This window comes from Convolutriloba macropyga, chromosome 10 (genome assembly GCF_964194025.1).
Source record: "Convolutriloba macropyga chromosome 10, txConMacr16.3, whole genome shotgun sequence".
In the NCBI taxonomy this organism is placed as follows: domain Eukaryota; kingdom Metazoa; phylum Xenacoelomorpha; order Acoela; family Convolutidae; genus Convolutriloba; species Convolutriloba macropyga.
The window spans coordinates 45,380,536-45,395,798 of NC_134477.1; the positions used below are offsets into that span (position 1 = coordinate 45,380,536).

At 35.6% G+C, this 15,263-nt stretch overlaps 1 protein-coding gene across 2 annotated transcripts in view; it reads right to left on the bottom strand.

Moving 5' to 3' along the window:
• Positions 1-15,263, bottom strand: part of LOC142348160 (uncharacterized) — a 586,343-nt gene that overhangs the window by 11,124 nt on the left and 559,956 nt on the right. Inside the window, exons 2-5 of one of the 2 annotated variants that reach the window (XM_075399390.1) lie at positions 10,743-10,908; positions 816-1,378; positions 535-601; positions 85-234 (exon numbers count right to left, since the gene is read on the bottom strand). In XM_075399390.1, the coding sequence (XP_075255505.1) occupies positions 85-234; positions 535-601; positions 816-1,378; positions 10,743-10,904 (942 nt within the window). In that variant the 5' untranslated portion in view covers positions 10,905-10,908. Of the gene's footprint in view, positions 1-84; positions 235-534; positions 602-815; positions 1,379-10,742; positions 11,773-15,263 lie in introns of those variants that run through there. The other variant, XM_075399389.1, reaches the window with a different exon arrangement.

Consider the following 15,263-nt stretch of genomic DNA (forward strand, 5'->3'; position numbering starts at 1 on the left):
AGCCGTCTTCAATTTGCTAGCATTTTTCTCATTATCAACCAAAACATGTGTAGTCTTATCAACGGAATGTGCTCGCAAACTTACTTTCGAGGAAGACACCTTTGTTGAAACACTTCCATCAACACTTGCAGCATTCCCTGTTTGTTTCTCAATCTTCTGTAAAGTACACAATCTACATGTCCATTCTGTCCCATTTGCAATTAAGGAATCGGCAATTGGTGGTTTGTGACACTCCTGAAATACTTGCAAACTTGTAATCCGAACCCGCATATCAGCAATGAACAGCAACAAAACTTTCTCCGCATCCTCTGAAAATTGTTAGATGCTTCAAGCAAAATTAATAGTGGTAAGAACAAGAAAATTTACAACTTTGCTTTTATAAAAACTAACTTTCTGTATTCAGCCAGAATAAACATCTTGAAAAATTAACTTGATTATTAATCCAATCTATTATTGCTTTTCGTCAATTGCAAATTGAGTTGAGATAAATTCATTCATGCAGCATCCCTGTATTTTGAATTAATCAACAACTACCTGATGAAAAGTTTTCTGACATCGCTTGCAATGCACTATCTTGTTCCGCTCTTCAGAAATGTCATCTCTAAACATAGATTGCACAAGAAACCATTGCTGCTTATAAAAAACCTTACTCAACTTAGAAATAGTTTATAATATCACATCCACGACTAATTTGTATCAATAGAGGAAAAACCGAAGCTTACGCAAAATCTGCTACTTTCGTTTGAGTTAAACAACTCCAAAGAAAATTAACTTAATTTTTCGCTTAGCAATGTGTGACAAATAGGGACACTTACAAGCACATTGAGCATTTCAGTGATATTGATTCCGCGTCCGATAAATTATCTCGAATTTTGCTCAACTTGTTTGACTTGATCCTCTTAACAGACGGAACTTCTGGTTCCTCTTTGACCTTGGACTTTTCCTTCTTTTCCTCATTGTCAATCTCCTTATCTTTCGATTTAGAACTTTTTGAGGGTTTAGATCCTTCCCTATCACGTTCTTTTTCTTCTTTAGAGCGCTTTTTAGGAACACTAGAACCACTTTCGGACGCATCAAGGCTTCGCTTCTTTCTTTCTTCCTTGTCAGCGCTCGAGATTTTCTTTTCCATCTTTTCCTCGAATTCCTCTTTGATTGCCTTTTTTGAATGCTTCACTGGACTTTGAGAAGTTTCATCTGGATCAATAATTTCGCATGAAGTATCAATCTTCTCGAGATCATTTTCCGTGCATTTGATTTCCTCTTCAATTTCGCAAGCAGCACCAGCAACAAAAGTTGAGCTTGAACTTTCTTCCTTAACTGTGAACTTACTTTTCCCATGCTCATCAGTTTTCGCAGCTTTTGTTTTATGCTTTTCACTCTAAAACAAAGCGAAGTTAAAAACATAACCACGAATCATCCTTTGTTCCAACCCCACTTGTGGGATTGAGCAACTATGTGCTCAACTGGGTTTTGTTGTTCAGTCAAGATCAATTTCAGTTATCACTAGAAGGACCGTTAATCGTACAGTTTGAAACTGAAAACCCTTTTCGTAATTTTCGCTTTTTCTAGTAGTTATCGAGGTTTAAATTTTCACATTTCACTTTGAACACTGATTTTGTTCACAATTGCAGTTTTTCGAATTTCTCTGTTAGTCTTTGCCAAAATTCAGTTCGCAATTTCAGCATCTACGGGTATCCCTGAAACGATATCGAGATCATTCTCTGTCACATCGTGTTTTTTTAACATATATGCATTTGGGTTCAAAATTCTCAGTTTTTATTATTATAGGTGTATTAGTATAGGTTTAAGCGTCGTTTACAAACTCAAAAGTGCTTTGAAAAGAATAAAACATACCCGGCAGATTGCCGGAAAATAGCCGCCGTTGATTCCCAAAACTCTATTGGGATTGAAAGAAAAGAAAATATCACCAAAAATTGATTTTTGTATTAAATCATTTTTAAGTGCGCTTTATTTTGATGTCATTTCGTAATTGAACATACTCCTGTCTCTCAGTGAGAGGCTACAGGGTCTAGTATCAATACCAATAAGCATTACAGATAGTAACTAAAACTAATGAGAACAAAGTTCAAGTACCGGGCATCTAAAAATGGGCTTAATGGGTTTATCCCGTTTCTATTTCTGACTTTAATTTTTACACTGACTCTCTTCAATTTGAATTGCATTGCTGAGCAACTGATGCTCAAATTCACTTTTAGCAGAATGAGAGAAGAGAGAAATTAGCCTAGAGAAGTCAAAAAGATTTCACGCAAAATGTCGAAAAGGCGGCAAAATGGGTAAAGCGAAAAAGAAGTTCGAAGTAAAAAAATCTAGCAGGACCAGTCCTGACGTACAATTCAAAGAATTTTCATTGACTAAACAAAACACTAGACCTAGAACGGACTATTATTGAAATGGGAAAACCATTTCTAAAAAATAAGATAAAAAAACAAAAAAAAACAAAAAATCAATGTCAAAATGCCGTTAGCGAGAAAAAACAACTAGCGAGAAATCTCAGTCTGATTCTGACAAAAATAGGCCTAGAATGAACAATGAATGGATTGGGAAAACTATTTCGAAAAAATCCGATCCAAAAAATCGAAAAAACAGTAAAATCAAAGTGAAATTGCCGCATGTGAACAAAAAACCACTAGCGAGAAAGCGAATTTTTGTTCAAACACCGTTTTCTCACTCTACTTTAAAATTAGAGCGAATATATCACGCCGCAAAACCACTCGCTTTTTTGCTCCATTTCCTGTTTCGGCGTGACTAAAATCACTACTCCAATTTGACTTCAAAAATCATGAAAATGTGTGAACAGATCTTAAAAAAAAGACAGCACCCCAATACAATTCAAATTCTTTGAATTGTTAAAATAGGAGCGCTATAATAGCCGGCTGAGAAGATGAGGCCGGCTATTAAAAATTTTAAAAAATCAGTTTTTCTGATAATCAAATTTATGGGGTATTCGTTTCATTTCAAAAGGCAACTTATTCCATTAGTAAGGAACATCAAAACTGAATGATCTTACACCAAATGCAGTTCTGACATTAGAAGCCTTCAAATTGTATGCATATTGGCATTGATTCAGCTATCATTTCAGAAAACTAATGCGCCAAGATAAACGTGAAATTTCAACGGATGGTGAACTAAACGGTGACCAAAAATTAAAATTTTGTAAAGGATACGTTGTTTCATTGGTAGCCAATGAAGCTGTTTGATATAATTTGCTTTTGGTGAACCCGATGATAGACTTAAAAATAGACGACATGCTGAGTTCATTAAGCTATAATTTCTGTATATTATCCACAGGTAGCCCATAGTATAACGAGTTGCAACAATCTAGTGTGCGAGAGAATCATTACCCGAACTAACTCAATCAACGACTTTCTTTTTAGAGTCATTTTTCTGCTTTTATTTTTTGCAGCCATTTGTTTTTGGTTGTTTTTTCGTGATATTCTCGCGAAGTATACTACTTGCAATCCAATTGTGTTATAGCGTGACAATATACTGTTGTCGAATTTCGTCTGAGTGCAACTTATGATTTCCTTGACTTTGACGTTTTCATTGACTTTGAAGTTTTCATTTAAAATTCGTCCATTAAAATTTTGTCCATTATATTCTTTTGTGACATAGTCTAAATACTCACAGGTCTCACTGAAACTCATTGACGATTACTAAATTAACCTAAATATTCTTCTCACTTTGTAATTTATGGCATTGATTGCTTTAAAACCATTAGTTTTTAGAAACGTTAGTAATCTTTTGAGATTTGATTAGATTTTTTTCCAACGTTTTGTCACAGTCTGAGTAAGGAAAGGTCTCATTGAATTGTGAACTGTAAAAGAGGAATAAAGGAAGCTTATGAATGGCTCTAAATCATCGCCAGTGGTTTTCATTATGAACTTAATTGTTTTCAAAAACTTGTTTTCTAAGTGAAATTTGAGTAATGGCCGTTTTAGTTGTTATTTTGATTGCCTTGCCCCTCAATCTCATTTATTAAAGTGTCCATAAGTTAATAATGGATCACGTCTCAATCTATGTGTTCTTTCCAATTGATGGCTAAACGCTGATATAAAATGGTCGCCATTTGTCTATATTAGGTTTTTTTTGTTCAACTTGGATGTTTACAATATGGCTTATCAATAATTCTGATTGCTCACAAGACCAACTGCCTTTCTAGGAGAGCAAAACCGAAACTTCAGAATGTGTTCATTTGACAGCAAATGGTCTCAAACTCTGATCCAAAAATAATACCAGACGATTGGGAAAAAGACTGCTCCTCAATATTGTTGTCGACATGTAAATCAATCTCGGCATTTAATATCTTCAACTTTTTCTTAGACATTTAAAGACTTTCTGTTTCATTTTTACACCTTTATTTGTATGAATTCATAACAAAATCGATAGAACAAAGGTTTGATAAGCTCCGAGGGCGAAATTTGACATCTCAATCGTGACTTTCCTCGTGATTTAAATTAAGTTGAAATAAACTTAGTTATGATAAAGTAAGCAAACAGTCTCCGCTTGCACCGTTTAGGTATTTTAATCCAGCAGTAGCCGTCTTTTTTTTCAAATGGTCCCAAGTGATTTCAGATTTCGGTGGAAGAATTACTTCCACCGGTCCCAAGTGATTTCAGATTTTCAAATTTTTTTTTCAAATGGTCCCAAGTGATTTCAGATTTCGGTGGAAGAATTACTTAATTTCACCGATTAAAACAACATGCCAAAACAAGACTTCGAAGGTAGCTTCAAAAAGGTTTGAAATTATCATCCCATAAAATGAGCCTATAAAGCATGACTGGTGTTTTGGTGTCATCAATGATATTATAGTTTATTTTATCATTTTAACCGTTCCTGTCTGCAGTTTTGTGCTTCTCCATGTTTTCGGCTGAGATATGAGCTTTGACATTAGCCTCCCAAATGCAGCCTCTACAGATGGGACTCAAAACTTAACTATTTACAGCTCAAGTTACTTCGTTACACTAGCTCAACAATATTGCATTGGAATTTTCATTTTGTTGGAGTCACACGAATAGCACTTACTGATACCAAACATCTTGTCTTCCAGTATTTTGAGATTTTGATCAAGTCAAATGTCAAAACAAAAACATCTTTCTTTTACAGGTTCACCGAATTCTATCTATTCACATTTAAAACATGCTGAAATCTGCTGAAACCAGTTTTGACCCAATTCGTACCACACAACACAATTTTGAAATTGAAAAGAGTTGTTTTGTTTCACTCGTGTTTGCCTGTATGGGGGCGCAGCACCTTCTGCAACACGCACTATAAAGCAAGTAGCAACAAAAATCTCCGATAAAAGGCGACACATACTCTGATAAAATAACATATTCGAACAAAATTAAGTTTCGCACTCCTACGCAGCGCCATTATCTGTCTCAGAGGCTTCCGTGGTATAAAACACGTAACTGAGGTTGATAATACCCGTAGTGTTGTTGTGCGGGATGGAAGGCTACACTTAATTATAAAAGTTTTAATTCCACCCCTTTGACGCGGCTACTATAGCTTAGCATCTTGCTGTAAGATTAAAATAGTGCTTTCCTGCGGTATATATATATATATATATATATATATATATATATATAAATATATATATACGCTGTTTCATAATGGGGGCTCACTGTTCCGTCCATAGGGTGGCTCACGCCCTTTTATTACAATATTAAAGAAAAAGCGAAAAAGAGGATTTGTTCCAACAACTCACAAAAAGTCACGGCTATACGCAACTATATCTATTAATTAAACAGCGGCAAATAGCCGCCGTTGACGCGCTTGAGGCACGTTGATATTGAAACAGAAACGAACAAAAATAAGATAAAGAAATTGACAGAATTTTTCTCAGTGTCAAAGTGTTATTAATTGGTGTGTAAAGCCTGTATATTGGTATTGGTTCTAAAATTACAATTAATTCAGCTTTTAAACTGATTGCTATTAACAATAATACTACTGCCAGCTAGCAATCGCTTTAATGAACTTTGATAACCTAATTCACTAAGACTTAATGACCAGGTTCTATATGCTTATCGTTTCTTTTGATCTCTTGATTTTGCTCTTTTGAGTTTAACCGTATTTAATGCATTGCGTAATTCAATGCATGAAAATAGTTAAAATCCATTTAGCTGAAACAGTGAGTGAAGTAAGTCATAAGGTAAAGCGATTTAAAAAAAATAGCCAGAAGAATTCCTGAAGGGACTCAGACGATCGGACGTTCACAGAAAACCATTACTTGCTGCCGAATCCCTTAACTTTCCTTAAAAGAGCAACTTTGATTAGGAATATTTGAAAAAAATTTGGACATTGACATTATTGGAAAAAGTTAAAATGGGAACAATAACCATATCATTCAGAAACACTACGAAAAGGCACTGCATATATTAAACATAAGATATAATTTCGACTTGCAAAACTCACTGAAACTTTGATATAGCAAAATCTGATATTTTTAAAACATTTGGTAACGTTGAATAATGGCCAAAATTCTTAGGATTGTCAAATACTGAAGGGCTCAAAAACTGACAGTGCTCCAAACTTTCACGAAAAATTCAAGCTGCTAGTCTTAAAAAAAATACTTCCACCATCAACTCTGGGACCCAAAAAGACTGGAAAAAGAACTTTAAATTAGGAATCAAGAATTCACTCGCTTTTTCGGTGTGGAGTCATAAATAAGAAAAAATAAGATATACTTCTCTGTTGTTGTTGATATCCTTGATGCAATGGGTTCAATTCTTGCAGAAGTTAGTTAATCATGAAAAAGACAAAACACAGCAAAAAGCGAAAGCAAAAAATTGTTCAAAATCCAAAGGGAGGCAGAAAGAATATCCGCAGCTGATTATGTCAAAATTACTGAACATATTTTCAACAAAATTGCCGTACTGCTTTAAATTAAGAGAAATCGATTGCGAACCAAAATATGAAAAATATAAAAAAAAGGCTGAAATCAAAATTTTCTTGGAACGAATGATAGCTTTTAGGAAAATTCCAGAATTTTAACCGCAAGAACTTTAGAATAAAAGATTTAAAAAAAAAACAAAAAGATTAGTTCATGATTAAACAATTTTGAAAATTAAAAATAGAACAAAAAATAAATGCATTTTATTATTTAGCATTCGAGGATTTGAAAAATTCAAGCAGCATCCTGCTCTACCGAAAAAACAGTTAAAACAGAGTACAAAGAATGCAAACATTAACATTATCCAAAAAATGTAGGAAAAAACTCATTAAGGATGGGTTAGGTTAAGAATGGGTTTAATCTGGATTAATGATGGCTTTGGAAGTACATTCTGGATCAAAGACTGCCAAGCAACAATTTTGCATAAAAAGACAAACGACTAAAATGGGTTCAAACTGTTGCAGAAGTAAGTTAATCAAAAAAATGACGAAACAGAACGATAACCGGAGTGTAAAAAGTGTTCATTATCCATGGGGAGGCTGAAAGCACATCCGCAGCTGATTATCAGTCAAAGTTATTGAACAAATTTTCAAAAAAATTTCAGTACTGCTTTATACAAAACGAAATCAAGTGCAAACCACAAAAATTAAAAAATCTAAAACAAGGCTAAAATCAAAATTTTTTGGAAGGAGTGAGAAAAACACTTTGAAAACTACAGGTTTTAGGAAAACTCCAGAATTTTAACTGCGAGAACGTCGAGAATAAGAAGAGATTTTTTCTTAGGAAAAAATACAAAGAGATTAGTTCATGATTAAACATTTTTGAAAATTAAAAATGGAAGAAAAAAGAAAGTAAAAAACTAATGCATTTTATTATTTAGCAATCGACGATTAAAAAAATTCAAGCACCATCCTGCTCTACCGGAAAAAAAATAAAACAGAGTGCAAAGATTCCAAACATTAACAAACTATCCAAAAATGTCAGAAAAACTCATAAATGGCACTTGAAGATAAATTCACTAAATTTTGAAGACTTAACATTAAAAAAATGTTAAAAATCTTTATAAAACAACATTAGGATCCCTCGCAGTCCACGAGAAGACTTTTTCTAGTACTTAAAACCAGAATACAACTAAAAAAACTGAACACCTGCCAAAACCGAATTAGCATGTGTACAATTTTACTAAAAAAATATATCGTTATATCGGAAGGGTTACAAGGAGGCATTCAAGGCTTGAATTATCCAAAAAAATCATATGCACTGATTTTCAAAAAAGTCCGCTAAAAGATCCAAAAATGAAGAAATTAAGGCGCAATCAATTTCAGGGAGTTATTTACTGATACAGCTTCGACAAAAATTTATTTCAACAAAAAAAACAAATTCCATAAAAGAAAACTGCGCCAATTGGACAACGGCTAAATATGGTTATCTATATATGAAGTGCTTTTCAAAGTCGAAGGTCATTGTGAACGCAGCGCATCATCAAAAAAGAAGAAAATAGTACAGACGGCATTTTTACTCGCTTTCGATTTTAGGTTGAAACGCCCTCTGAACGAATAGTACTCCCAATAAAACAAAACCTCAAGAAAACAAATATTTCTCTTCCAGTCGTAGAAAGAGAGCGCCGAAATGATAACGGCTGAGGGCGGCTATTAAAAAGCTGAATACCCTGCAGTCAATGAAGCTTTTCCAATTTTCTAAATGACGAAAATGATGGCACCACTCTAGCGAGCCGTGTTTCAAAACAGATGACATCATTTATACAAGTTCTGTTCTAGAATCAGCTGTCAGCAAGCTTATGCCAATGCGAAGAACTGCTGATAGTGGTGCCCAAATCTAGATTAGTTTGTCAAGCGAAATCCATTTAAATCTACATTTGAATCTGCCCAAATCTACAATTTTCAAGCGAGATCCATTCAAAATTAGTTTAGCAGAGCTGTAGCTTCCAGTTAAGGATAACACTTTTGGGATGAAAGCCAAATTAGTTTAAATTGCCCCAGCAAGACATGTCTATATGAATTGCAATTTTGCTGAAAAAGAAAACAATTTAAGGTGATCACAATAAAAAAATGGTGTACTGAGTCTGTGACATCGTGGATAAAAAAGATAACGAGAAATGGCTACTTTAAGAAACTTAGTTGGAAAAACATCTGTAAACTTTAACCTCCTGCTTTTGACCCATGAGATATGATTGAAAGAATAAAGATTGTAATCAAAACCAAATTAGGATAACTTTGCCATAAACCCATGCAAAACAGAGTCGTAGAACTTTCACATCAAAATAAAGTCAAGGTTTCATCCAGTGTATCTGTGTCTGCAAAAATTTTGTCTAAGTACGTAAAAAAATGACTGATTGTGCTACGATGATTCAAGGAACCAAGTTGTTTCCGTTTGATACTAAAACTGACCCGTGATTGAATGAAGTCGAACGTTGAACACTCAAAAACAATTTACAATTTTGACAGGATGCTAACAGGTCTGTAGTTTGTCACATCTAAACTTGTTCCAAATTTCTAAAGCGGAGTGACAATTGACGTTCTCGAGTGGCAAGGCCTATACTGAGCTCTAAAAATTTGCAAAAAAAAACTTGATTAATTGCTGAGCACACTCTTTCAGTACAAAAGACGGGATTGAATCCATACCCATTGAGGAGTCGTTAGGATTCCTGTTCATCAAATTGAAAACGTTGTCAGTTGTGAAGCAGATATCATTCAAGTAGGGGCTACCGTCCTCTTGGAGATTTGGGTGACCAAGTGAACTGAATTTGAAAACCGACTCGAAAAACGCATTAAAAAGTCAATCTGTCTCAAAGCTGCTACCAGCTTTCATGTTGACAAAAACCTCAAGGAATGAAATTTTTGATTTCAATGACCGCAGTAATTGATAATGCCTCGTATTGTTTAAGTTGAGCTGTGCCACGAAAGAAAATCTGTCCAGATCAATAGATGCATAAATGTCTTGTTCAGTTTTATCCACTGGATGTATAATTTGACAGAAAACAGTTTTAATAGTTTTCTGGTAACTGTCTCATGTTTGTTCAGTAGATGCATTGAATGAAAGGAAAAACAAATATGGCACGTCGAGGCGTTTTTGCGTTTAACAATGAGCGGAATGAAAGAAGTCATTCATTCAGAGCGGAATGAAAGAAGTCATACCAAGTTTGGATTACGCCAAATTTGGTGGAATAAAGAGAGAAAAGTTAACAATTTAGCTCGATTTACGCATTTACATTTCCGGACTTTAATTAAGGGTTACATATTTGCATGTCAATCCAAATGATTTAAATCGCGTATTACCAGTTGAAAAAACAGTAGGGTAACCCGTGTGTTTGCCTGTTTGTTTTTATACGTAGAAGTATGATTAAGTATTCGATAAAGTTTCACATTCTGTTTTGATCAATTAGGCTTTCATAATGAAATTAAAGGTGAGTTTATGCTCATTCAAGTTGGACCCTGCATTAGAATGTCTCTTTAAATAGAGAAACTTCGGTGAATGGAAACCTCTCTGCCGGAAAACGGCTGCAGAAGCTTGCTCATTATAGTAAACGTATTATACAAGCATCACATCGAGTCTTTCCCATTATAGCCCGGCCGGCTATTCTGCCCCCCCCCCCCCCCCAGCTTAGTGAGCATAAATTTTTTATGACTCCAGGCGCACGTGCTACTTTCTTACACAGTAACGTGCTATATAACAACATATAAATTGTAACTGGGGGTCATAAAAAACACTGGGGGCCGAAACAGAATAGATCCTCCCGGCCAAATCCTATGCTTTTTTGGACGAAATAGAAAGGGAAGAACAGCCGATGACATTTTTTGATACTTTCACGTACTTTATGTAATTTGCCTTCCACGTGTTCTCCACAGTCGAATCCTTCTTTTTCTAATAAGCTGAATGTGAGAGTCCGTAAACGCTCATATGAGTCCGGCTCATCAGAAAGAAAGAGCTTAAGGGCTCGAACATATACACAATCCGGGTCATACACGACAGCCATTCCTCTGAAAAATTTGATAGTTGATGATAGCTTGTTGATTCCAGATTTAAGAACATAAAAATTCACGAAAATGATACTCCGCATCTGTTTTCCAGTTTCATATTGATCATAATGATCATATTGATCTATCTCCTTTCACACTTGAGCCTTTGTTGTCCCGATCAATATCGTCGTAGCCCCCTGTGGCTGTTTTGTTGGTTTGTCTCGACAGATGAACTAAATCTTCCTCTATCGACTGGAAACCGTTCCTATTTATCGTGTGTTGTGTGTTTCAACGCCTTGTTTTTCACTGTTACAGTCGGTTCAGTGGTAGTATTTCTTGCAGTTGAATTTTTGTTAGGGCCTTTTGGCTAGGGCATGCTCGTTTTCTCCGTCACTAATTCTTTTCTTATTAGTGATGCCAAAGAGACAACATTTTTGTGCAACGCCGAAAACTGCTCTAAGCCATCTGGAATTCTAAACGGGATTCAGATCAATGTTTGTAAAACTTGGTACCATGGTGTTTGCGTAAATTTAAATCTCCGTGATAGTGAGAAACCAGAATTTTACAAGTGTTTAAAATGTTCCAATGTTCGGTTAATAGACCATGCGTGTTCTAATGAGCTCACCCTTGAGAATATGATGAAATCCTCGAAAGCTCGGTTTTTGAAAAGAGTTTCTAATGGTTCACGGGCTCCTGTGGCTGACATCTTAACCAAAAAATTGATGATATATTCAGAGACCCGAGCGTGTGTCAAAGTTGGTTGACTTTTTTTGGTGCTAATATGTCTTTTTTGTGTCGACCCAAAAGATCGGGTACAAATAACACTATCAGTTCTGTAATCAACAAAAATTTAAGATTCAATAACCTGGCATTGCCGACTGCTGATACAAAGGAATCCAGGGTAAAAAATGACGAACTTTGAAAGGCATAAAAAACTTGTTTCAGCTAAATTAGATGAATGCAATGTAAAAGCGGGAATAAGATTAGCTAGCTCTGATTATTCTTTTACAGCTTGTAACACTGATAACTGTAACACAATGCAGGGTAAGACTATCTGATTATTCTTCTTTCCTCTACCAACCAAAAATGTTTAATTGCATGTATCTACAACCCACCCCAGAGCAGCCCCTACAAAGGTCACTTCAAAAAACAAGGGACTTTTCGACTTGCTCTAAGCCAAAAAGAAGTCATACCAATGTCGGTCTGTAATAATAACTAGTGACATAAAACTTCCAAGCACAAACTGGTCTAACATGTACTCTTGTTGCGACTGCGATAACGAATGGCTTCAGCTAATCGGAAACAATAACTTCCAACAAACTCTCAGATTTGAAGATCAAATAGGGAGCAACTTGACATTTTCTTGATAAAACCCCAATACTGGATCAGGTCATCAATTGACTCAGGAGTGGCGCAAAACTACAAATTGAATGGAAAGAAATGGTCCGACCACCTGGCATTCACGAGTAAAGTTTTCTATAAAAACCAACAGAAACCAACTGTAAAACAGAATAAATATGCTTACAACCGCATAGACTGTAATGAATTTAACGAATCGATCATTAACAACCCACTTCATCTATTCTGCTTAAGCAACGTCGATGAGCTACTAGATCAATGGTACCGATGATTTGACCAATGATTTTTATTGAAAATATACCCAAAGCAAATTCTCACCGAGCAAGTCTTCCACCATGGGTGACGCCAGCCAGTTCTAACATAACGAAGTAACTAGACAGTACACATAAACTTGCTGTTAATACCCAAAAACATCAATTGATTGTTGAAGTGCTTGAGCTCGAACAAAAATTGGAAAGTAGTATTAAAAGTGACCAAACGGTTTTTGAGGATGAAACATTCAAATCTCGCCCATCAATAAAATAAAAAATACATTCGTAAGCTGAGAGAACCTCCTGCTGTTCCTATGAAATGTATCTGGCGGAAGAAAAAGCAACAGACGACACTGGAAAAGGTGAACTCTTTGATTGATTTTTTCGAAGTGCTTTTAATTCCAAGGCTAACGGGATCAAGTTCAGTGGTTCGGATAGTGTAGCCGGTAATCGTTTTCGCGATAAAAATCCTTGTATCAGCTCCATAGGCAGCGCAGAGTAAGACAGTTTTCACAAGGCTGTAGCCGGTAATCGGTTTCAAGCGAGTGGAAATAAAAACAAAGACATTGCTGAAGACTGTGTTGCTGTTGATCGGTTTTGCAGTAACGGACTGAGTAAAATTTGTTGCACAGTCAAAAAATCAAAGTAGTATTAACGAAATTTGATGTAAACAAAGCTAAAAGACCCAATTGCATTGGAAACATTCTCCTGAAAAAAAACTGGCAACAACGTTGAGCAAATCGCTAGTTCTCATCTTTATAACATGTAAGAACAAATTTCCCCGAAAAGTGAAAAAAACTAGTTTCATTGCTCCATTGCTGCTGAGATGACACTAGAAAAGTGATAAAACTGCCATCATGTTCTACCGCCCGATGCATTACTTGTGCTGTCCCTTCAAGATTCTAGAGAATTATCTTTGATTGCCTCTACAATGCAATCCGCAGATTTCTCTATGAATCCCAATTCGTTTCAGGCAACTTCGATCTCGCATAGTTCAAACGTTCTGCAACCATGACAAAATTTACAGAGAAATTGACACCAAATTCCCCGAGGAACTAACTTTATTCTACTTAAACTTTGAGAAAGCATTCGACAAAGTTCCACATGACAGAGTAATAATGAAACTTGAAATGCTGAAAATCAGGGGAAAAGTGCTAGTGATCATTGCGGATTATATCAATAACAGTAGACAAAAAGTCCAAGTCGGCGATTGTTTATCGAGTGAACGGGATGTTACCAGTGGAGTACCGCACGGCTCCTTTTTAGTGTACATCAGCAACTTGTCAGAAGTAATTGAACACACGACCTGTTTTGGATATGCAGACAATTACCAGCTGGATTGCCAACAACTCTACTGAACTTGAAAATGACCTATCAAGCCTCTTCAACTAGTCTCAAGTAAATGGGATGAATATTCACCTGAGCAAATATAACATAGTGAATTTCAAAAAACTACTTTTGTCCAAACGAATCATAAAAATGTGGAAATTGCACGAAATCAAAAGGATTTGGGAAACATTGTATCAGACACTCTAAATTGGAACAAAAATTCAAACAGGCGTCACTCCAAAGCACTACCAGCACTGTAGTCACTTAAAAGAATACTGTCATTTACCACTCCCTTGAAATCCAGGCTCAACGCTCACATCGGCTACATTGAGCCCATAATTATATTTGGTTGTCAGGTATGGTATTCAAGTAAAACAGACCTGAAGCAAATAGAGAAATTGCAAAAATATGACGGCAAATGGATATGCTGGTCTGAACTTGATTTTAAAGAGCGACTCACAGAAACAGAACTGTTACCATTGTCACCCCACGATGTACTCCAGAGTCTTTTTATTGTCCTGCTCGATTATTGATGGAAAGAACAACATCAAAACTAGCAATTTCATCAATATCAAGGCAAACGAAAGAACAAGACACAGCACAAACTACAAGATTGTAAGACAGAAGAACATCGAAAAACCGATGAAAAACTTTGGAATAGAGTAGCAATTCTTTATAGCATCGTATCGAAATCAGTCAACCTGCAAGAACCAACCGGGAGAAAAGTTAAAACCACTAGAACCTACGGCAATTTCATTTTACAAGCACTACAATGGACATAACTTATGCACCTGGAGAATAATCGGTTTTTGTAGAAACTGCAACCCGCATAAAAAACTCATTGTCCTCTGGAGATACAAAAACGATACTAACAACACGCCCGACATGAAGCCTGACCTTTTACCACTACTGCTACTACTACTACTACTACTACTACTACTACTACTACTACTACTACTACTACTACTACTACTACTACTACTACTACTACTACTACTACTACTACTACTACTACTACTACTAATACTACTACTACTACTACTACTACTACTACTACTACTACTACTACTAATACTACTACTACTACTACTACTACTACTACAACTACTACTACTACTACTACTACTACTACTACTACTACTACTACTACTACTACTACTACTACTACTACTACTACTACTACTACTACTACTACTACTACTACTACTACTACTACTACTACTACTACTGCTACTACTACCACCACCACCACTACTACTACTACTACTACTACTAATACTACTACTACTACTACTACTACTACTACTACTACTACTACTACTACTACTACTACTACTACTACAACTACTACTACTACTACTACTACTACTACTACTACTACTAATACTACTACTACTACTACTACTACTACTACTACTACTACTACTACTACTACTA